Source organism: Triturus cristatus, chromosome 7 (genome assembly GCF_964204655.1).
Source record: "Triturus cristatus chromosome 7, aTriCri1.1, whole genome shotgun sequence".
Taxonomy (NCBI): Eukaryota; Metazoa; Chordata; class Amphibia; order Caudata; family Salamandridae; genus Triturus; species Triturus cristatus.
The window spans coordinates 464,825,518-464,850,066 of NC_140590.1; the positions used below are offsets into that span (position 1 = coordinate 464,825,518).

Genomic DNA, 24,549 nt, shown 5'->3' on the forward strand with positions numbered 1-24,549 from the left:
ATGTTCTGGTTGTGATGGTGGTGGTATTGCAGGTGGCCTATTGTCATTGGCAATCTTACAGTCTCTACCAATGAAGCAAAAATCTTGGGTTATACTCTTACGTACACTAAGATAGATTATGGCGTTTATCCCTCATGTGCAGCTGCCCCTGAAGTTGGATCACTAATTTTGTCTAGCCTGGTTTATGGCAACACCTCATACCTATGTAAACTCAAAAGCATAAAGAATCTGGTTGTTTGATTCATTTATGACCATGTGTCTGATGCATTTTGATTCCTACACTGGCCCCATTTTCTTTCCACAGGTGGTGTCCCTGGAGGCTCAACCATTTCCCATTTGGTCTTCAGTGTATATTTTAGCCCTTTACTTGACCTCATCTCATTCATCCTCTATTGCTACGAGTACCCTGATGTCACACAGATCATCCTTAAGCTGGTAAATCTGTTAGATCTCAACTGCTGTTCCATCAGTCAGTGTCTCCAATCGATTACCCCTTGTAGGAACCTGGGGTCACCAGGCCCTAAGGGCGGTAACGTGGCACGAGCCGGTCGGGCAACCAGAGGGCTATGTGTTAAGCAACCATACACCACACACTCCTCATGGACTAGGGACACACACAATAAGTGACGCCACACCATTTAAATTATGCAAATACTTCAAGTTTATCCAAGTATAGCTGGTCAGTTGCAGTTCAGGAAGTAACAAGGCGATACATGCATCATAATACCATCCATCAGTAAATACGGCAATCTTGGCGATATTTATGCAGTGCCTAACCTCATTCAGATACCCATGGCAGTTGGCTAAGTGCGGGTGATTATAGCGCTGTGCGCGCTAAGTGAGGCCGTTCCCTGAACAGGCCGTCTAACACAGCACGATACTCGTAATGGGTGACATCGGGTACATTAACATGGAGCCTGAAGAACTGAGCGCTCCTCGTAATCGATGGCCCCTAATCCTGTGAAGCAAAGCATATAACCAAGCGCTACGCGCAATCATTTACCTGTGAATACATTTGAGCAGGGCATATACCACCACGCGCTACTCGCGATCATTAGCATATAAATACTTTCGAGCAGAGCATCTTACATACCACGCTACTTGTGATCCTTAGCATGTAAGTACTTTCAAGCAGAGCATATAACATAACACGCTACTCGTGATCATCGGCATGTAAATACTTTCGAGCAGAGCATATAACATAACACGCTACTCGTGATCATCGGCATGTAAATACTTTCGAGCAGAGCATATAACATAACACGCTACTCGTGATCATCGGCATGTAAATACTTTCGAGCAGAGCATATAACATAACACGCTACTCGTGATCATCGGCATGTAAATACTTTCGAGCAGAGCATATAACATAACACGCTACTCGCAGTCCCGGTCTCTCCGGCTGGGGAAGCGGAGTCGGTGGTGTGAAGCGCCACACGAGGGTAATGTCAGTCCGTAATTGGGGCGGCTTCCAGCGGGGAGGGTTAACGGACTTGAGGAGCGGGTCCTTATGCTCCGGTGCAGTTCACAGTGCACCGCGCTCAGTATCGTGGAAGGGGGGCACGGACAGGATCCCTCGGCGGGGTCTCTCCGTCGCGCAGGCAGGGGAGGGGACTCCCACGGAGGGGACAACCCGGGCCAAGTGCGGTGTGGTTCCCAGACCAGCAGGGGGCGCACCAGGGGGGATCTCGGCCTCCGGGCTTACCTCCGTCTCGGCGTCAGCAGGCGTCCGTCCTCACGACGATGGGGGAACTCGGCCCCGACCTTGCGCTCCTCCTCACACGGCTGCGACGGCAGCGGCGGGGCCCCGGGCTTCTCCTGGGCCTCGCGACACAGCAGGGCACTTCTCCAGGCCGCGGCGGTGAGTGCGCTGGCTTCGTCGTCGCAGGGGGGGGGCTCAAATTAAGGATGGGGATATGGTGCTCAGCGGAGCACGTTGCCGGGGGTCCCAGACCAGGGCAGGGAGCGCGGGGGTCACAGCGCTAGTACCTGGTCAATCCCCGGTGGCTTGGCAATCGGCTTAGCATTTAGTTTGATGGGTCAGCTTGGACACGCAGTCTCAGCTCTGGCATTCAAGGCTTACAGCTCGCTCTTGTCATGCAGTCTCAGTTCTTGCAGTTAGGTTTCAGGTCTCAGTTGTCAGATGAAGTCTTGTGGCGCAGATGTATCTGGCGCCCTTAAGGGATTCTGTTACTGGGGGTAGGAATGGAGAGGGCGACTAGATCCTTCCTAGTCAGGCTGGCAGAGAGTCTCTGGGTCCTCCTACTACTGGGCAAGATCAGTGGGATTTACAGGGCACCTCACTCACTTAAGAGGCAGTACCTAAATCCTGTCACTCTCAGAGGCATAAGTCCCTGGCTAGGCCCTACCGCCTACACTCCTGGTGGATTCTTCCAGCTCTGCTTCACCCCAATGGCCAACTCACCACAAAAGTTTCCCTCCCACTCTTAAGTAGCCCTAGGTCAGGTGACCTCTAGCCAAGGCGGCAAAAGTAAAACCCCACCTCCCTTCTAGAAGGTTCCAGCATCTTCCAGGAGCTTCCCCACTCTACCTATGGGACAAAAAGGCGGGCTGGTGTCGCAACATTGTTGTGGGTCCCAGCCAGCTCCTGGCAGCTAGGGTGCTACTATGAAAAACGACCACCCTGCAGTAGCAGGGTTCGGTGGCAGCCATCTTGGGAGAAGGGAGCACCTGCACCTTAACACTGATTGGCAATGAAAAGGCGCCCGGAGACCTAGTCCAACACAAAAATGAGGGTGGAAAAATGAGGCACGATACAAAAATAGAAGGGGAGACCACCCTAGGGCTGACAGGTCCAACACCCCTGTATGCTACTTAACCACTTTACGTTAAAAACATTCAAAATGAAGATACTTGGAACTGGTCCAACAACCACCTCTTGACTGTCTGGGCAGAAGAACTAGGGTCACCATTAATCAATTTGATTCAAGTAAGGAACCTTGGGATGACCATAGGCTCCATTTACTTTCTTGTATCACATCGAAATTAACTTTTTAAAAGATGCTTGCACACCATGAGAAGGCTGCATTGTAATTTTCCATATGTAAACTTCCTGAACAAAGTCCAAGCTTCCATCGCTTTAGGTCTATCTCACCTCAATGACACCAATGAATAATTCTTCGGATCACCTCCCTTCCCACCAGCTACGTGTTTACTTCTCAAATGATCAATCAAGGCTGCTCTCACCTCCCCTGAAATTGTTACAGTGACTGCCAGCTGCTAGACGCTTTAATTTCATAAATCAATATGCATTGCTCATCCAGTGAGTTTACAAAAAGTAAACCTATCATAGGACAAGACAAGTACACCCCAAGGTTTTCCTCACAATTGTCCATTCCTTTCTTTAAAAAGTCTCAATCGTGCAAGCTCCTTGTCTGTTCAGGAAGGTAAGTACCGGAACTCGATGCATGTTAAAATAACATACATTGACAACCCCATGAATTCCAGGGAGCACTCTAAACCGGTCTCTCCCCTTCCACGTAACTGCAAAATGAAGACCATTAAAAACAGCAATTTAGCACCTAACTGCAGCAACATCTATTTTCACCCTTCTCCACAACACGAAATGCTTTGTGCAGCTACCAGTTCGCCTTACCATAGCTGGAGCACCTCTTTGATTCTCATGCACCTCCCCAAAAAACTGCATACAGGCCAAACTGCAACACACACCCTTGCAACCATGCATTCCTAAAGCCTAAAGGGCAACAGGAACCTTGTGTGGCTGCATCAGGGATATGAAGCGCTTTCTAAATTAAAAAATACAAAGCAGTACATCGTTGCTATAGCCCATAATTTTTATGGTATTTGTATTTATCATACATCTCAGTTAATTTTCACAATGTGGACATTACTGGCATCACCACTGTAGCTCAAACTGTCTAAACTAAAGTTGTTGAAACATTTTTATCGGGATGATTGAAATTGCAGCTAAACTAATGCAACGTCAAATGTTACACGCTTAACGTACATTTCAGAATAACAAATGTATTTTTATGTTAGGCTAAATCTCTCTAAGTTGGAGTAAATTGTGATCCAAAATTGTACATTCCTGAACGGAGTTACCGACCTGGTGCCTTTGTTTTGTTTTTTTACAAAGGGAAGAGGCAGCACACTTAAACTGGAATGCAGCATCACAAGCCTTTCCGCGAATCACGCAGTTGTTGCGACTGCCTGCATTCCGGTACCATGTTCTTCTGGGCATCACTGTGTCTGTGGGTGGATTAACAGAATCGACGGTAAGCACAAATATCTGGAGCTTGTTTTGTGATCATGCTCAAATGCTGTGTACCCTTGGATCCTAGTTTACCCAGTGCCCCAGGGATCCCACTGTATTATCTCCTCTGCTGGGCGAGCATTCATGGCCAGAGCAGCAAATGTTAGTCCCATATGTATGTACTGAATTGGGAGTTCTGTGCACTCCTATCAGAGTGCTTCAACCATCTCGAGGGCTCGTCAACAGGGTGTGGGCGATTTGAGATTGAGGGGGCGGGGGGTGCAGGATATGTTTGCCAGCACAGGCTGCGGTAGAAGGTGGAAATGCCATTATCAGTTTACTGCATTAGTTATTTAGGCTGTTCAGTCCATAGAATCATGCCAGAATTTGTTCTGAGTTGAGCCAGTAAGGTTTGAGACTTCATAGAGTTTATGAAGTTAAAATCATTGTCAGCAGATTTCAGTTTAGAACACATCCTTACCTTGCTCCTTGCGACAGCAAATTCATACGGGAGAACATTAACAGAATGGCTGATTTCAAACATAGTTAACAAGGTGTCTAGAGCAACCAGGTGTGGCTTAGCTTAGTGTGGGCGTTGTTTTCAAGGCTCCACAACCACAAAGATTCATCTCCTTGCATTAGTTTATAAATAGAGATAACTTGTGCTTCAGCCTCCAAATTTAGGGATTGCAGTCCTAACTCATTTCGAAGAGCTTCAGGTACCGTACATTTAGGAGGGCAAAGACGGTCACCTAGAATTTACCATCACTGGTCTTGAAATTAGAAGCAGGCTCTAATATTGTAGCTGGATGATCTGAAAGGGCTAATGGAACAATTTTACCTTTTGAGGAATGATTAAACAGGCGCTTTCATAGATCTTATCAAATTTTATAGGTGCACCAATTGTAACTAAAGCATTATTGCAGCGCTTTCCCCGTTGTCGTGGCCAAGAAACATTAGTTGTGAATATCATTCTAATATTTTGCTATTGTTTAACAGTGAATAGTATCTCTCGCTGTGTGCCATGAAAACACAATGTTGTTACGAGCAACTATCAGTACTTGATTCTTGGCTACATTAGTCAATAAGGTAGTAAATTAGTCTCACATTAAGAAGCCAGATGATCGTGCTGATGTTGAGAACCAGACCTGATTCCACCTAGAATAACAAAGTTGTCAGTATATTATAGTACGTTAAAATGTGATGTCAAAAATTCAGAGGGGAACTCCTGATGTTGGCTGTGGAGATCTGGGCAGGTCAACTAGAGGCAGTGAAAACAATAGGAGAGCAAAAAATCACCTCTGTTTCAGTCCGTTTGAGATATCGAACTTATCGATGGTTCCTGAGGTGCTTCTTTCAGAGGTGGATCTTTACTTATTTCCTCAACTGCATGAGCAATGGTGGGATCCGGCATTCCAGCTACCTGTTTACATGCCTCGATTACATGACAAGATCAAATCCTTTTGTTCTTTGAGGTATTTTTAGTTATGTAAGTTCTTTATTGCAAACTGTTGCTTTTCCCACCATGATTGTTTCAAAGTGCTTTTAGGTCGTAGAAAGTTTTTTAAAAAGTGTCCCAAGGACATTCACTGGAGGAAAGGAAACAATCGAGAGCTTGGTCCTTGCCTTAAACGACAGCGAGTAAGAGCTAAACAGCTGGCGATCACTCTACTATGTCCATCAGACCCTGTTTTCTGTACACATATAGGCAGAAGTGCTCTCCATGGACAGAAGTATGCTAGGTGTGGCAAAGTTGGTAGATATCAAAATCCTTCAGCGGAAAGTTGTATATAAAGTGCTTTGTTGATTCTGGACCTTGTGTTCGCTTCATAAAAGCACTCAATAAATAAATAAAACTGAGATGTCTCTTTGAAGGTTTGAGTACTAGCCCTAAACCATTGATAGTGCCACTGATTATTTTTCACTCTCTTCTGCCTCCCAAAACACATCTTAACAGAAAAACGAAATAAAGAATTTGAGTTTGTTTGCTACCAAGTAATTTGTTTCCTTGCCATTGGCGCCACCTGGAGTCGCTATGTCTTTGGTTAACAATAGATTATGGTACAGCAACTAAGATGTTGCTGGTGTCAAAGTTGAAATCTGTCTTGAAACTTTTGTGATACCTGTTGCACCTGCTATTTTCAAAGAAAATACAAACAATTGATGGGTGAAATGCTTGAATTAACCTCAGCCACTAGTAACTACTCGAGGCCGCATAACTGTTAAACATTTATTTATTGGCCTACCATGGCCCCTCCGATGAGACCTAGTATTATGCAAATCGGCCTTAGCCCTGCCCCTGTGAGAACAGTCCAATCCAGCTTGAACCGCCAAACCAGACTATTTACAAGTGGCCGAGATTACTTCACGCATTCCTCTCCGCACCTGGTTGTTTTTGCTGTAGACACTCAGTGTGACGGGTGTGCCATAGGACTCAAGCTCTACCTCACCAATGAGACCATAGTAAGCTGAAGCCGGTCTGGCCGGGCAGTTTGGGCTTGACTGTTTCTATTGGAGAAGGACCAAAACTAATTTGCATAAGGCGCTGTTTGTCTAAAGTGACTTAGTGGGCAAAAATCAAGGGTCTGGAATGCACCTCGGTTGATTGCTTGTAACTGAGATTAATTCAAGCATTTCTTCATTATCTTGTTTTTGGGGTTAGAGGTCTGCTGTTTAAAAGTTGTTGGTGTTGGAACGATCGGCGTCACTGGCAGTTCCGTGGGCATTCTTGTTGCTCGACGTTTGGCAAAGCACAATTTTAGTTTTGCTGGGCAAAGGACTCAGGATGTACTTAAGGTGAAGGGCGTCTCCATAATGAACCTGTACTTGCAAAAACAAGTTCAGACATAGGGCACTTGATACAGTTTCACTGTTTAGTGCCAACTGTCTAGGTAAGTTAGCCAGAGCAGTACTGCAAAAATATGATTGGATCTATGCGTGTACTCATTTCACCCTTTGATTCCCAAAGAAAGATGGTTTTGGAGAGCCTCTCGTGCGCAGTGAAGTGACCCTTTCTACGTTTCTGTGCCAGGTGCCCAAATACAAGAGTGGAGAAACTCTACGTCGTTTTGGAGTCTAAATCCACAATTCTTCAAAGGCACTGAAGGATTTAGGTTTATGTTTTGCATCTCAGAGCTGGGTTTCTATTGTATTGTTATTAGAGTAGTTTTTCATGTTTTTTTCCCTTTCAAGTAAGTTCGTGATGTGCTGGCTGGGGAAGCAGCGCCACAGCCCATAACATTAGAAAAACATTAGCCATTAGGAGGAGAGGTGTTTCTACATAAAATATTCCTAACCATAACAAAGTCTCGCACTGAGTGGAATTTCCTCCCATGATACTATAGAAAGTGCACTGCAGGGTGCAAATAAAGTAATAAGTGAAAGAGAAGGCCTCCGGCATCTACCAAGCAGAGCCTGTATTCAAAAGTGAAATGTAAGATGAAAGCAAGGCAAGGAAGCTGGCAGCCATTACTGCCAGGCATTCCTCCTGTGCCACCTGCTGATGCAACCTTGACTTCAAGCCACGAGGGCTGTTCGACTGGCGAGGCGTAGAGAAGGCCTTGCTTTTAGACGTGTAATCCAACCCCCAGAGCAATAAACCACGCAGATATCTCGCAAACGGAGCAGTGTAAAAACGCGGTTTCTTCTGCCATCTTCTGTGCCCGATTACTCTCTGTCGTAATTTTCTCTCAGCCGTATCACGACGGGTGTTTCAAGTTTGAATTGCACTGCCCTTGTGCATGTAAAATACTATAGGCATCACTGGTTCTATACAGATTTTTACTATTATTAAGAGCTAATATCTCGTTCGAAACAGTCCCTTGCATGGGGATATAATGAATTAATTCGATCCATTGGCTTGGGTAACTGGTCTCTGGTTTTCCAAACAGTCCATAGTAATGTAGTGGACCTTACATTTTGATCATTGTCTAACCATGCAGTACTTAAAGCACCAGGTACATGTAATCCATGTTTTAAGGTCTGGCCTAATTACAATATTTAACTTGTCAGCCAGCCTCATATAAGCAAATATGAAAAAATACAATTATATGCACACATACATACATACATACATAGAGGGGCTGAGATCAGCTGCCTTCATCCATTGGTCTGTTCAGCTATCTTTACATTTGGCTTCCTCCCACCATAGCACAGAGTAGTGGGTCAGACCCCTTTAGACATTGGGGGCTCTCTTGCACTTTGAATAATGCCCTGATTACTTACCGGTAATATTCATTACGTTAGTCCTACTCATCCTTGTCACAGTCATTACATCATAAGGGTGGGTGACTCCACTCTCAGGACAGAATAAACAAGCCCTATTCCCCCTGAAATATCTGAGCAAATTCAAAGGCGCGGAGGGAGGGTGAGACTTATCGTAATGACTGTGACGAGGGATACAGTTCTGCTATAAGACAGTGCCGGCAGCATCATCCTGTCCAAAGAGTCGTGAAGGAGAGATGATTAAATCTAAGAGTAAAACTGTCACCATGAAGGTCATTGTTCCTATTTTGACACTACAGTTTCCACCGTTTATACTCTTTTACCTTGATGAATGTCACTCTGTAATGTCCGTATTTATTATGACCCAAAGAACTTGCCTAGATGACAGGTATGTTTGGGAGATTAAAATGAGCACTGTTGATCTGAAGTTGCTCCTCATTGGCCAGTCGATAAATGTGTGCCTCCTCGTGGTTTCAACGCTGTCCTGTATTGTAGGTCAGATATTCATCGCAGAGTCTCTTTGATTACCTCCGGACAATCCAGGCTGACGAGCAACCTCTGAAGGAGTTCTGTGATTTGCTGCTGCAGCTGTTCAAGGATAATCTCCACAACGACAGGTACTGTCATCACTGGAATTGATGTCTTAAAGTCCAGAAACGGATCTAGAGATGGTGTGTGTATTTCACTGGCAGTCACTGTGACCACTGTTGCTTTCCTTCTGCACATTCCTCAAACCACCTCCGAAGTTGTGGGTTGCTTATCACTGGCTTTCACCTGTAGTTACATCATAACTGTTCCTGTACTTCAGATTTTCCAGTGAAATCAGAGTTTGTGAAGTGTCTTAGATAGTGCTCTTAGTACCTGGTTATAGCAGAAGTTTTTATTCTTAAAAATGATATTCAAACAGTTAGATTTAAAAAAGAAAATGCTTCACGGAAGCGTAATAAACTACATGAGAAATCCCATATACACTCCGTCTATCTACATGCATTTATCGAGGGGTTTCAATCATGCCAGGATCATTGCACGAGCAGAGACTGCGGGTATGCCAATTGTAGCCTGTACACCGTTCAATGGTCTAGAGAGCTGCCTTCCATGCCATCTTGGAACTGTTCAAGGAATATCCAACATAGGTCCAGAAGAGCCAGATTCATGCCTGGTTTTCAGGATATCCAGGTCAGAGAATCATGCATTCAGTGAATCTAAATGAAAACGCATGGCGTAGTTAGTGGTTGTCATGAAAATCTGTAGTCAGCCTGGTCTGTCTGCATGCACTTTACTTATTGTTTTCCATACACAACACAGTGTAAGTACATATCTTTTTTTCAGGGTTTCCATTCCTCTTCTGAAGATGCTGGACCAGATGTTGGCCAATGGCTGCTTTGAAATGTTTACGGAGGAAGAAAAGTAAATATATTGCTTTTATTTGTTTCACTCATGCCACTTTCAGTACTTTACATTCAACTGCTGATATCTTTTTTTAACCATATCCTAGTCGTCTTATATTGGCTATTCAAGAAATATAAATACATTAAATATAGCATTAACAATGTCCACACATCAGCCTTTCTTACTTGTTCATAGCAGTGTTGCGTAACACATTTATGCTTTTGTCTGGCGTTTTGTTGACGTTGTACTGCATCGTGTCTTAAGGTTACTTGAAAAACATCACAAAACTCCTCCCCAACGCCCCTCCCCGCTCCTGTCCAGTAGTTGCCTGTTGCTCTACAAGTGTATACTATACATGTGCTCCCCGCCTTTCGTGGGTCTCGTTTATGACGGAGGCTACTTTAGGATAAGTTATCGGGGAGTCGTCCCCTCCAGTGTGCGTGTTTGTGACGTGTACTGTTTAATGTGGTGTGGCCACATAGTCTATATTGCAGCATGTTTTCCTTCCACTCGTTTAGTTAGGTGAGATATTCAATGAGGGGCTCTCATCTGTTTTCAGTTTCCACAGGAATTCTCCCCATGTTCGTCTGCTTCTAGGGTTCCCTAATGTTTATAGCTCCCCTAAGGAGATTGATGCTTTCATATTCTGCCCATCGAAGAAGTTTGTGTTTCCGTTGATCTATTCTCAGGGTATTGGATGCTTGATGTATTGGTAGTGTAATTTGACTTTTGGCAAGGAAACAATCCCAGTAAACACGTCTTCTGATGGATACATCTGCCAGTGGATTCCTCACCTTGTGAATATCCCATTTGCCAGCAACATTCGGAAATTTTTGTAGCTCTCCACGCCGACGAGGACGACATCCCAATAGCATGGCTCTGCACACGGCTCCGCTGACGTCACTGGAGCCATAAGAGGGCCTCGTCGGCATGATGACGTCAGTTCCCTTTTTTCCGCGCCGTCGACGCTAACGGTTTTTTGGGACTCTCCGTAGCTTTTCTAGTTACTTTGTGTTTCTGCTGTGTTTCTGGTCTCATCTTACTTCTTTCTTAAAGATGTCAATGAGGAAGTCAGGGTTCAAGCCCTGTAGAGAGTGTGGCAAACACATGTCCATCACGGATCCACACGAAGATTGTGCCTGTCATCGGATCACGACGTCAAGGGGTGCTCTTGCTGCCGCAAGATGAACCCAAAGGCCTTAAAGGAGAGAGAAGCCAAGCTATTCATAGCGAAAATGAGAAAGGAGAAGAGAGGTCGAAGGCGTTCGAGGTCGGGTTCGAAGTCGACGTCGGGTCATGCTTCAAAGTAAAAGAAACATAAAAAGAAGAAGAGGCACGGCTCTCGACGCTGTTCAGATAAGGAGACGGCTCCGAGATCGACTTCATCAGTTCCTCGACGTCGTAAGGACTATGTTTCTCCCTCTCCTTCTGTGTCGAATCCGGCTTCACCTGTTCGCCCGGCTTCGCCTGCAGCTTCTCCGTAGCGTTCTCTGGCTCCGGCTCCATCTCCGACGCCGACGCATTCTCCGGCTCCGGTTGAAGAGACTCCGGTTCCTGATGAGTCGTCGACTCCATTGGCTCCACCGTCGGCGCCGATTGGCCCGAGTCCGGCAATGCCTTAGTCTGAGCCTTACCCCCCCTTTCCTGGCCCGGGACAAGACCCATCGCATTATTTGAATGCCATGAATGGTGTCTTTTCAAGAGCAGTGTACCCCTCTGGAGCACCTTCGGGTCCCATGGGTCCAATGGCCTTTAATTTGGGGGTTTCTCAGGCCTATGCTCAGGCTCCCTTTATGCCATTCTTTCCAGCGGCGCCATCTTGGCATTTCCCGGCGCCGAGGACGTCGATGCCGCTCCCTTCTTCTCCAGCTCGACCTCGTTCGACTCAGGCTGTGCCTCCGGATCCGTGTTCGACGCCGGCTCCTGCTCCGTCGGAGACGTGTGTGGCACCGCCGATTCCGAGGATGAGATCCAGGTGGGAGGCGCAGAGGATTTTGGAAGAACAAAGGTATCAGGCAGAGGAAATTGAAGAGGGTGAACTTCAGGAGTCTGATGACTTTTTGGAAGAATTGAAGGAGGCAAGTGGCCTTGATATGTCCCCAGAATGGGAGCTTTCTCCTCCATCAGATGCTCCCTCTAAGGATGTGGTTCCTTACCACACAGTTATAAGGAAGGCAGCGGAGCTCTTGGACTTGCTGCTCCCAACTGCTGAATTTAAGTCAAACATATTGACGGAGGTTCTTCATTCCCCCGCCACTGTGGTAGAACCTTTGCTTCCTTTTAACGATGCCATCACTGAGTCAGTTATGGAGGTTTGGCGCATGCCCTTTTCGGCTCCGGCAGTGTCTAAATCTGTTGCTAAGAGGTACAGGGCGACTCCAGGAGATCCGGACTTTCTAACTTCCCATCCTTCTCCTGAGAGTCTGGTGGTTCAAGCTGCCTGTTCGAAAAAGTCTTCTGGAGCTTTTCCTCAAGTTCCTAGCGATAGAGAGTCTAAAAAGCTTGACCAGTCGGCCAAGAAGGTGTTCTCCTCGGCAAGTATGGCATTGAAGTCCACAAATGGCACTTGCCTTTTGGGCCGTTACATCCACGCCCTGATAGATTCTGCAGAACAGCTGGCTCCTAAATTGTCAGAGGAGGACAGGCAGAATTTTAATGAGGTCTTGTCGGACACTCAAGCTGCTGCACAACAGGTTATACAGAGTGGTTTGGACACTGCGGACTCTGTTGCCAGGATCAAGGGCTCTTCGGTTGCCACTAGAAGAAGTGCTTGGATAAAGTCGGAGTTCTCTCCAGATGTGCAGGCTACACTTTTGAATCTACCCTTTGATGGTTCTGGACTGTTTGGGAGGAAAGCAGATGCAGCCTTTGAGAGGCTCAAAGACAGCAAAGCCACAGCTAAGTCTCTGGGCCAGCAGGCTCAGCCTAGAGGTTCCTCTTTCAGAAGATACAGAGGTTTTAGGAGGTCGTCCTTACGGACCTACAGGTAGCCTCAGCAGCAGCAGCAAAATACCCTGTATAAGTCCTACAGGGTTAGAAACAGAGGTCACGCACGAGGTCATCAGCCCTCCTCCTCCTCGTTCTCTTCCTCCCTCCCTCCTACCACTGCAAAGCAGCCCTAGATCCACTATTCTTGGATCATGTTGGTCCTGTGGGGTGTCGGCTTACCCATTTTCTGCAAGATTGGGAATTGGTCACTACAGACCTTTGGGTTCTAAATCTTGTAAAAAATGGGTATGCTCTTCCCTTGCGGGAGTTCCCTCCAAATTACCCTCCTTGCAAGGTGCTTGCTCGGAGGACCACCTTCTGCTCCTGCAGGAGGAAGTCCTAACATTACTAAAAAAAGGTGCGATAGAGGTGGTTCCAGAGCGGGAAAGGGGTCAGGGATGCTACTCCTGGTATTTCCTGATTCCCAAGAAGGATGGCAGGCTACGTCCAATCCTGGATCTCAGGATCTTGAACCTTTTTCTGAAGCAGGAGAAGTTCAAGATGCTCACCCTTGCGCAGGTTCTTCAAGCGCTGCAACAGGAGGACTGGATGGTGTCGATTGACTTGCAGGATGCGTATTTTCATAATCCGATCCTGGAGTCGCACAGGAAGTATCTCCGTTTTACGGTACGTTTGTAACATTATCAGTTTGCGGTTCTCCCGTTTGGTCTTACTACTGCACCTCGAGTCTTCATCAAGGTGATGGCAGTGGGGGCAGCCCATCTCAGAAGATTGGGGATTCCAGTTTTCCCCTATCTGGCCGACTGGCTGATCAAAGCGGAGTTGCTGGAGAAGGTGCTTCATCATCTGCAGGTTACAACTCAGCTGTTGTACAAATTGGGTTTCTCGATAAACGTGCCCAAATCTCACCTGGTGCCTTCTAAGCGCAACCTGTTCATAGGGGCGGTACTGAACACTACTGTGTGTCGAGCATTCCCACCTCCACTAAGGATTCTCGACATACAGGAAAGGATTCCCTTGTTTTACAATGGAGCGGTCGTTTCAGTCCTGAAGGTCCTTCGTCTGCTCGGTCTGTTTGCTTCCTGCATTCTGTTGGTCAACCCTGCATGCTGGCACATGAGGGCGCTCCAATGGTGCCTCCGCAGGCAGTGGTATCAGCACAACGGAGATCTCAGGGAGTCTGTGAGGATCTCTAGAGAAGCTGCAGAGGATCTGTCTTGGAGTGTGGAGGGCAATCTGTCTCTTCCATATACCTCCATCGGTGGCCACAGTGATAACGGATGCTTCCACTTTAGGGTGGGGTGCGCATCTGGGGGATCTGGAGATCAAGGGTCTTTGGTCTCCAGAGGAAAGGTTGCTTCACATCAACCTTTTGGAGTTGCGGGCGATACGTTTGGCACTCAAGGCCTTCCTTACTTCCCTTCGCGGTCAGTCGGTTCAGGTCCTGACGGACAATATTACCGTGATGTGGTATGTCAGCAAGCAGGGAGGAGTGGGGTCGCATTGTCTCTGCAGAGAAGCTCTGCGTCTCTGGTCCTGGGTTCAGGATCATCAGATTTGTCCGATGGCAAATCATCTGGCCGGAGTTCTGAACGTGCTTGCAGACAGTCTCAGTCGGCAGTTCTCTGCCGACCACGAGTGGAGGCTCCATCCGGAGGTGGTTTGTCACGTCTTTCAGACGTGGGGAACTCCTCGGGTAGACCTGTTTGCCACTCACGAGAACGCTCACTGCCCGTCATTCTGCAGTCTCCATTTTCCGATGCAGGGGGCTGTGGGGGTTGCGTTTCAGTTGAAATGGGACTCACATCTCATTTACGTGTTTCCTCCCATACCCTTGATTCCTCGGGTTCTGAGGAAGATTCGCCAAGACTGGGCCCAAGTCATATTGATCGCCCCGGATTGGCCAAGAAGGGGGTGGTATACAGATCTTCTCCACCTCTCCTCGTGCCCTCCGCTCTGTCTCCCTCTCAGGGCAGACCTCCTCTCGCAGTCGCTGGGGCAGGTTCTACACCCCCACCTCCAGAGCTTACACCCTCATGCCTGGAGATTGAACGGGGCAACCGGAATTCTTTTTCTCTCCCGCCTGACGTGGTAGACATGATTTTGTCTGCCAGGCGTCATTCCACCAAGTCTATCTATTCCTATAGGTGGTCCAAATTTGTCCATTGGTGTGGGGAGAAGTCTATTGACCTTTTGAGGGCTCGTTTATCAAACATCCTTCAGTTTGCTCTCTCTCTAGCTCGGCAAGGCTTTGCTGTAGCTACTGTTAAGGGTTTGTCGGCATTCCTTTGCTTGCCGGATCAGCCGTCCTTGTTTAAATCACCTATTGTGTTACGGTTCATTAAGGGCCTTACCAACAAATTTCCGCCCACTCCATTTATTGTGCCTCAGTGGGACTTAAATCTTGTCTTAACTTACTTGATGGGTTCTCCCTTTGAACCCTTGCACAAGTGTCCCTTAAGGCTATTGTCTTTTTAAACACTTTTTCTCTTTGCCATTACCTCTGCAAGGAGGGTAAGTGAGCTTCAAGCTCTGAGTTCGAAACCCCCGTTCTTGACCATTCATGCTGAAAGAATGGTACTCAGGACCAGGGCTGCTTTTCTGCCTAAGGTGGTAACTCCTTTCCATTTGGGGCAGTCCATTACCCTTCCTACCTTCTATCCTCCCACTCACCCTTCCAAGGAGGAGGAGAGGCTTTACCGCTTGGACCCTAAAAGGGCCGTGAGTTTTTACCTCGATAGAACTAAAGACTTTCGAGTGGATGACCAGCTCTTCGTGGGATTCATTGGCTGCAGGAAAGGCAGAGCGGTGTTCAAGCGCACCCTTTCCAGATGGATTATCTTGTGCATCAAGATCTGTTACTCTTTGGCCAGTAAAGAACCTCCAGATGGTAAGGGCTCACTCTACCAGGGCAAAGTCTTCTACATCTGCCTTATCTAGAGGTGTTCCTGTGGAGGACATTTGTAGAGTGGCAACTTGGGCCTTCCTCCACACTTTCGCAAAGCATTACTGCTTAGATACCGAGGTGAGGAGGGACGGACACTTTGCACGTTCTATCCTTCAGGACTTTTTTGTATGGAAGGGTGGACACCCTCCTCCGGGAGTGGGAACTGCTGTGGGAATCTATTCACAAGGTGAGGAATCCACTGGCAGATGTATCCATCAGAAGCACAAGTTACTTACCTTCGGTAACGCTTTTTCTGGTGGATACAGTATCTGCCTGTGGATTCCTCACTGACCCACCCTCCTCCCCAATGTCCACCTTTGTATACCTACAATAGTGATATTGTTACAGACTTTGTCTGTTACTGTCAAAGGAAGTGTGTTATTTCTTTTGCTTTCCTGCATTGACTTCACACTGTGTGTGTTGGTTGGAATATTATGTACTGTGTATACTGTATATATATTGTTGTCGGTCCGTCCGTGTGCCTCGAAGGCATGGAAAAAAAGGGCGTAACTGACGCCATCACGCCGACTAGGCCCTCTTATGGCTCAAGTGATGTCAGCGGAGCCGCGTGCGGAGCCATGCTATTGTGACATCGTCCTCGTCGGCGTGGAGAGCTACAAAAATTTCCGAATGTTGCTGGCGCAGGGGATATTCACAAGGTGAGGAATTCACAGGCAGATGCTGTATCTACCAGAAAAAGCGTTACCGAAGGTAAGTAACTTGTTCATTGTCATGATGGTTCGATCCGTGACATCATGAATGTCCACACAAGGTTCAAGCTACCATCTCCCTTGTTTCTGTCCAAACTCGATTACGCCAATAGCCTCTACCACGGATCACCTTTAACAACCATGAAAAGACTACAGCGGATTCAGAACTCGGCTGCCAGACTACTCTGCATATCAAACCGCGAGACCACATCTCACCTGCCTTAAAAGCCCTGCATTGGTTACCGGTTGCCAGAAGATCCATGTTCAAGCTACTTTGTTTCACCGACAAAGCAATACATGGAATGGGACCGTTCTTCATCAGGAATAAAATCACCAAACACATTCAACAAAAGGAACCTACGCTCTAAAGGGGCATCTCGCCTCAAAATCCCAAGATACAAGAAAAAAACCATGGGTGGCACATCCTTCTCTGTTCAAGCAGCCAAACTATGGAACTGTTTACCCCCCAACATATGATCCACCGACAACCACGTTATCTTCAGAAAATTACTCAATAATTGGCTCTTCCCCACATAAGCACATACGCAAACATAAATTTACAGCATATTCCTCTGTATATAAGCATTTATTTTCACTATAGATATGTACCTATCTTTGTGTATTGCTTTGTATGAACATGTAGAATAATTGTTGTTGTAAATAAATAAATAAAAATCATCTTTGGTCTACATGAACTTGCTTCCATTGTGCATCTATGTAACTTCCATGTACTTGTATCTGTGTGTCTGTTACCTTTCTCCTGAAAAAGCATATCCAATGCACTACCCTATTTCTCATCCTGTACCTCTATCAATATCTTTAATCTATGTATACTTACCTCCTTTATGCATCTATATACTTCCACTGTACTTATGGATCCATATATGTATCACTTTCTTCTAATTTAGCATTTCAAATGCACTACCCTATTTCTCAGCCTATAATTCTCTCAATATATCTTCTGACCCAACCTTCTGACTCATCTCAAACTTCTTTCTACTACTCTTTCCAATGCACTACCCTATCTCTCACCCTATACATCTTTCAATATATCCTCTACATCCACTCTCTCATTTATCCCAAACCCCATATCACTACTATGATCCACAAAATAACCTTTTCTAGACTTTCTCCTACTCTACCCCTCCTTGCATCATCTGACACCTCTTTTTTATTATACCGATCCCCCAAAGCAAACCTTTATAAACTCTCCCCTCTGACTCTTCCCCTCTAAAACCCCTTTTTACTCATCCAAAAGCCTCTTCCTAGTGCTATGACCTCCAAAAAATAAAATCTCACTCTTCTGTCTTTCCACTATCCTTTTCAATCAAAATAACAGACTAACATGTTCACTTCTCAATTTCCATATTCCACTATACTAATTCACCACTAATCCTTTATAGGTTCCAGAGTAGCGTGATACTCGCCAATGAAGCGTTTCAACACCCCATCAGGGTTACCAGCGCTATATAAATGCAAACCTTTATTCCTTTTCTACCCCTCCCCAACCCTTCTCAATCCAAATAACTGACTAACATATCCACCACTCAAATTACTTTCATGTTTCGCCATACTAATTCAACACTAATCCTTATGGGTTCCAGAGTAGCGTGCTACTCACCAATAAAGCGCTTCAGAACCCCATCAAGGGGTAACAAGCGCTATATAAATACAAACCTCTTTCCATCTTCTATCCCGCAACCTACCCTTCTCTATCCAAATAACTGAATAACATATCCACCACTCAAATTACTTCATACTTCACTATACTAATTTCAACACTAATCCTTTATGGGTTCCAGAGCAGCGTCCTACTCGCCAGAAAAGCGCTTCAGCACCCATCAGGGTAAACGGGTGCTACATGAATGCAAACCTTTCTTGCCTTTTATCCCTCCGCTGCCCTTCTCACTCCAAATAACTGACTAATATCCACCACTTAAATTACTTTCATATTTCACTATACTAATTCAGCACTAATCCTTTTTCCAGAGTAGCGTGCTTCAATACCCCATCAGGGGTAACAAGCGCTAGATAAATACAAACCTTTTTATTTCCTCTTCTATCCTTCTGCTATCCTTCCGAATCCAAATAACTGACTAACCTATCCACCATTTAAAATTTACTTGCATGTTTCACTATACTAATTCAACACTAATCCTCTGTGGGTCCCGGAGTAGTGTGCTACTCACCGAAAAAGCGCTTTGACGCCTCATCGGGGGTAGTAAGTGCTATATGATAGCAATTACAATACAATAAAATTAATGTCTCAGTAACAGTGTTCCATTACCTACTGAGGTGTGTGCAGCTCCACACCATGTGAAACATTTCTGCTACTTCTATTCCTCATTTTGGGCACTTTGCTTGAACTTGTGGCAAAAAATCGTTTATTTTACCAGGGGTGAGGTATGCTCTGTGAAGGTAGTATAAGTTAATTAGCTGAAGTCGAGTTTTTCTGGAGACTTTCGTAATTCTATTTAGCATTTTAACCCAATCTGCTTCTTCCAGGGGTACACGTATGTCCGCTGCACAATTGTCTCTTAATGCATTCAAGGGATATATTCATGTCTACTCTAAAGGCCTGTAGAAGCCTGAGGCTGCTTTATGTTTGCCTGTGGTGGTACACATGACATAGCATCCCTAATGTATTATAGGGTTGTCTGTTTCTGTCCTCCATTTCTTTTTACCTACCTACCACCACCCAATTAAAAGTGTATATTAAAGTAATCTTGCAACTTCTCGTAGGATTGTATTTTCCGGTTATTAAATAATTCTGCCACTTTGGTTACACCTAAGGTTATCCATTCTGATAGTTGCACCTAGGAAGCTGCATGCATAAGAGTTGTCAGTGACCGTAAAGGGAGATCTGGTGAATATATGCTCTCCATCTTGGTTTTCCGTAGGCATCTTAGCCAACAGTGCTTGGTCACTGCCAGTAATCCATTGGTTACAGTTAGTTTCTTTTTTGGCTCTTAGTAGTTATAGCAGTCACCGGATCGGTGGGGTATCTGCTGCTGTCTCTTCTTCCCCATTGATCCTAGCATTCATCCATCTTGTGGCTATTGCTACTGTGCTGCCAGGTAGTATGTCTCAAAATCCAAGGCTGCCAACCCCTCCATCTGACAACTGTCTCTGCAGTTTAGTCAGCGTCACTCTAACCCGTCCTTTGTCCCATAACACCGTAATGTGTCTAGTTTCCAAAACATACTTGTAGGGATTATTATTGGTATGGTAACACAAATTCAACAGTTGAGGTAACGCTATCATTTTAGCAATCGCCACCCGACCTGCTATTCATAACGGAGCGATCTCCAGAATCCCATGCCTGCCCAGAGGGAAGTAATAGCATTTTCCGTGTTCCACTCCAGTATGCTTTGCGCATCTCTGTACAATCTGATCCCTAAATATTTCAGTGATGATTGTTCCCATCGAAGTCCCAGTGGCGGTGGAATATTATACCGTGGGGATCTTTTGCCAGTTTAGCCAAAGATATCAACCACACACAAGAAATAATTCAGAAATAGGCAAGTAGCATAGAAAAACACATAGGCCCAACCGGGGGAGGTGGGGGGGGGGGGCAAACCATATACTACAATAGTGGAATGTGAGGTAAGTACCAGCGATGCTGGAGAGAGTATTTCTTTTGAAATTGCCTGTTTTAATTTCTACATTGTCTCAATACTAACTTTGAGGGTACCACTTTATATTGTATGCAAGAAAGGGTAGCTGCAAGCCATCGCCTACATTACTCTGTTCTGATGGATACATCTGCCTGTGGATTCCTCACCTTTTGAATTACCCTTGCGCCAGCATTCCACAGAAGCATTTTTCATAGCTCTCCCACATCAATGAGGACAACACAATAGCATGGCTCCGCTCATGACTCCATATGACGTCATCAGATCTATAAGAAGACCTCGCCAGTGTGCTGACGTCTGTTCCCTTTTTTCTGCGCCGTCGACGCGTAACAGTTTTTTAGGACTCTTCATTTCTTTATAGGTTAATATTGTTACAGGTCAATCTGTATTTGTAGCAGTGCGATGGCTACGCAGAAAAAGTCAGGGTTTAAGCCTTGTAGGGAATGTGTGGGTCATATGTCCATCATGGACCCCCACGAAGATTGCCTTTGGTGCCAGTCGTTGGATCATGACGTCGAGGGTTGCACCTCATGTTGTCAGATAAATCCGAAGGCTCTTAAGGAAAGGGAGGCAAATGTATTTATGGCCGGGTGCAGAAGGTGAACAGAGTCGGGAAGAGGACCAAGTCGAGGTCGAAGTCGCCGACTCCGCACACTTCGAGTTCTTCCATAAAACACAAGAAGAAGCGACGTAATCGATCGAAGCGTCTTTCTTTGAAGGGCAAGTCATTGAGGTGGGTGTCCCCAGTCCAGCGGCGTCACAGGAAAGATGACATCTTGCCTTTCCCTTCTCCGCGGGTGACACCGGTGCATTCTCCAACGCCCAGGGAAGCGTCTCCTGCACCTCCGACTTTACCGATTCCGGCTCCAGAGTCTCCGGTGCCACAGCCAGAATCTGCCCTTCGCCCTTGGACTGTTCCAAACCAGGCGGCTTTGGATCCGTACGGCTTTGGATCCGTACCCACCTTTTCCGGTTCCAGGTGCGGATCTATCGCATTTTCTTAATGCGATGTTTGGAATGTTTGCCAGGGCTGCTAACCCATCCGGCGCGCCGGCTGGCCCCGTGGGACCGCTTTCCTATAATTTGAGCATCCCCCAGAATTATGCCCAGGCACCATTCTTGCTTTCATGCCAATGACTCCGTCATGGCCTCTCCCAGCGCTGAAGTTCTCTACTCAGATCCCGTCTCAAGAGCAGAGGATGGACTTGTCTCCGGCACCGTCGGGCTCCGGGCCAGCACCTTCTCGACTTCATGCGGAGCCGCTGACTGCTACTGAGGGACCTCCATCAACGCCGGCTCCGATGTCACCGGTGCTGCGTCTGGCGCTGCCGATGCTGAATCCAAAGATGCGATCCAGGAGAGAGGCACATAGACTTCTGGAGGAGGAGGATTTCCAGTAGCAGACTGAGGAGGGAGAAATTCTTGAGTCTGTAGATGACTTTAAAGGTCTTCAGGAGGCCAGTGAATTGGACACTTCTCCAGGGTGGGAGCTCTCTTCTCCCCAAACCTTCTCAAGAGGTGGCTCCATATTACACAGTTACAAGGAAGGCTGCTTACCTGGATCTGCAGTTGCCCACTGCGGAAGTCAGGTCAAACATTCTGACTGAGGTTTTGCTCTCTCGTTCAGTGATAGAACAGTTGCTCCCATTCAATGAAGCTCTGACGGAGTCGATTTTGAAGGTGTGGCAGGAACCATTGACTGCCCGGCAGTTTCCAGAGCAGTGGCAAGACATTATAAGGCTGCACCTGGAGACATTTTTAACCTCATCCTGCACCGGAAAGCTTGGAGGTTCAAGCTTAATTTTCTTCCAAACAGTCATCAGGTTCCTTCCCCTCCACCCTGGGGGATAGGGATTCCAAAAAGCTGGAACAGTCAGCTAAAACGGTGTGTTCTTCGGCAAGCATGGCTTTGAAATATACTAATGCCACATGCCTGACGGTGTATCCATGCTTTGATGGATACAGCCTAGGAGAAGGCTCCTAAGCAGCCTTAGGATGTTCGAGGTCACTTTATGGAGTTGTTGACTGATACATAAGCAATGGCCCGTCAGGTGATCCAGTCATGTCTTGATACAGCGGACTCAGTCTTCAGGGTGATGGGCTCTTCGGTGGTACCATGAGGCACGCCTGGTTAAGAGGATCTGGATTTTCTTCGGACGTTCAAGCCACGCTGCTGTATCTTCCCTTTGATGGCTCCAGGCTCTTTGAGGCAAAGGTGGACTCAGCTCTGCAGCGTTTTAAGGATATCAGGGCTACTGCTAGATCCTTGGGCCTACAAGCCCACCCTAGGAGTTTTGGTTTCAGGAGATTTCGTGGGAAGATTTTGGGAAGGCTGCTCCATTTCGAAGGCCGTCATCAACAGCAACAGCAGCAGCAGCAGAACCCCATGTATAAGTTGTACAGGGAGAAGGGAAGAGTTTGTCTGCAAGAGGCCACTCACCAATAGGTCTCTTCCTCCCCCTCTCCTGTCCCCCCCCCCCCCCCACTGGTTCCGCAGGGAAGCAGCTCTATATCCCCCATCTTGGAGCATGTTGGACGCGTAGGAGGCCGGGTGTCCCATTTTCTACAAAATTGGAAATATGTCACATCAGATCTTTGGGTTTTGAATCCAGGGGTGTAACACAGGCCCCCACAGCCCCGGCAGTGCGGGGGGGCAAGCTCCAGAGGGCCCCCTCATCACAGCACTCTGGCTGTTGAGCTCCTAATTGAGCCCAGAGGGGGCCCCTCCACGTGCCTTGCAGGGAGGCCCCTCAAGTTTCATTACACCAGTGTTTGAATCTTGTAGAAAATGGGTACGCCCTTCCTTTCCAGGAGTTTCCCCTCCATACCCTCCTCACTAGTGCTGGTGTTCAGAGGATCATCTGTTGCTTCTGCATCAAGAAGTCCTGTCCTTGTTACAGAAAGGTGCAATAGAGATGGTTCCAGAGCAGGGAAGGGGTCAGGGATTCTACTCCCTGTATTTCCTGATCCCCAAAAAGGACGGGCGATTGAGGTCGATCCTGGACCTCAGATCTTTGTTGATCGATTTACAGGATGCGTACTTTCATATTCCCATCCTGAAGTCACATCGGAAGTATCTCTGTTTTACGGTAGGGTCTCAGCACTAACAGTTTGCGGTCCTTCCGTTCGGCCTTACTTCTCCACCTTGGGTCTTCACAAAGGTGATGGCGATTGTGACCGCTCATCTCAGAATGTCAGGAATTCCTGTATTCCCCTATTTGGACAACTGGCTGCTCAAAGAAATGTCGCCAGAGATGGTGCTGCATCATTTTCAGATAACAGTTTGGCTTTTGTTCGACTTGGGTTTTTCGATAAATGTACCCAAATCTCACCTGGTGCCCTCTCAGCGCAACATGTTCATAGGGGCAGTACTGGATACTACTGTGAGTTGTGTTTCCCGCCTCCTCAGAGGATTTTAGACATCCAGAATATGATCCCAGTGTTTAAAGATGGAGCGGCTGTTCCAGTCCTGAAGTCCTTACGCCTGCTCGGTCTGTTCGCTTCCTGCATACTGTTGGGTCAACCATGCACGCTGGCATATGAGGGCACTCTAGTGGTGACTCCACAGGCAGTGGTTTCAACACAACGGAGATCTCAGGGAGGTGGTCAGAATCTCCATAGACACTGCAGCGGACCTGTTATGGTGGAGTGTTTCAGGCAACCTGTCTCAAGGAAAGCCCTTTCAACCTCCTTCTCTGGTGGCCACAGTGATAATAGATGCTTCCACTGTAGGGTGGGGTGCTCATCTGGGGGATCTGGAGATCAAGGTTCTTTGGTCTCCGAAGGAGAGATTGCTTCACTTCAATCTTCTGGAATTGCCGGTGATACGTTTGGCTCTCAAGGCCTTTCTTCCCTCCCGTTGCGGTCAGTCAGTTCTGGTCCTGATGGACAACACTACCGCGATGTGCTACATAAACAAACAGGGAGGAGTAGGGTCGTATTATGTCTGCAGAGAGGCTCTGCAACTCTGTTCCTGGGCTCAGGACCATCAGATTTGTGTGATTGCAAATCATATGGCCGGAGTGCTGAATGTACGTACGGACAGTCTCAGTCAGCAATTCTTGGCTGATCACGAGTGGCGGCTTCATCCGGAGGTGGTCCATCACGTCTTCAGGGCATGGGGGTTTCCTCGGTTGGACCCTTTTTGCCACTCACGAGAACGCGCACTGCCCTTTGTTCTGCAGTCTTCAGTATCCGATGCGGGGAGCTTTGGGGGAAGCATTTCAGTTGGATTGGGCCTTGCAGCTCCTTTACACATTTTTGCCCTTACCCTTGATTCCTCAATGTTCTGAGGAAGATTTTCCAAGACCAGGCCCAAGTCTTATTGATCGCTCTGGATTGGCCAAGAAGGGTGTGGTACACAGTTCTCCTTCACCTCTCATCGCACCTGCTGCTCCGTCTCCTTCCAGGGCAGACCTCCTCTCACAGTCGCTGGGGCAGGTTCTACACCCCCATCTCCAA

At 46.9% G+C, this 24,549-nt stretch overlaps 1 protein-coding gene across 1 annotated transcript in view; it reads left to right on the forward strand.

The window, feature by feature from the left end:
• The window catches only part of TBCD (tubulin folding cofactor D), a 2,329,415-nt gene that overhangs the window by 1,939,463 nt on the left and 365,403 nt on the right, over positions 1 to 24,549 (forward strand). The window contains exons 33-35 of the mRNA XM_085616794.1: positions 4,118 to 4,256; positions 8,954 to 9,075; positions 9,788 to 9,865. Of these exons, the coding sequence (XP_085472920.1) occupies positions 4,118 to 4,256; positions 8,954 to 9,075; positions 9,788 to 9,865 (339 nt within the window). The remainder of the gene's footprint in view (positions 1 to 4,117; positions 4,257 to 8,953; positions 9,076 to 9,787; positions 9,866 to 24,549) is intronic.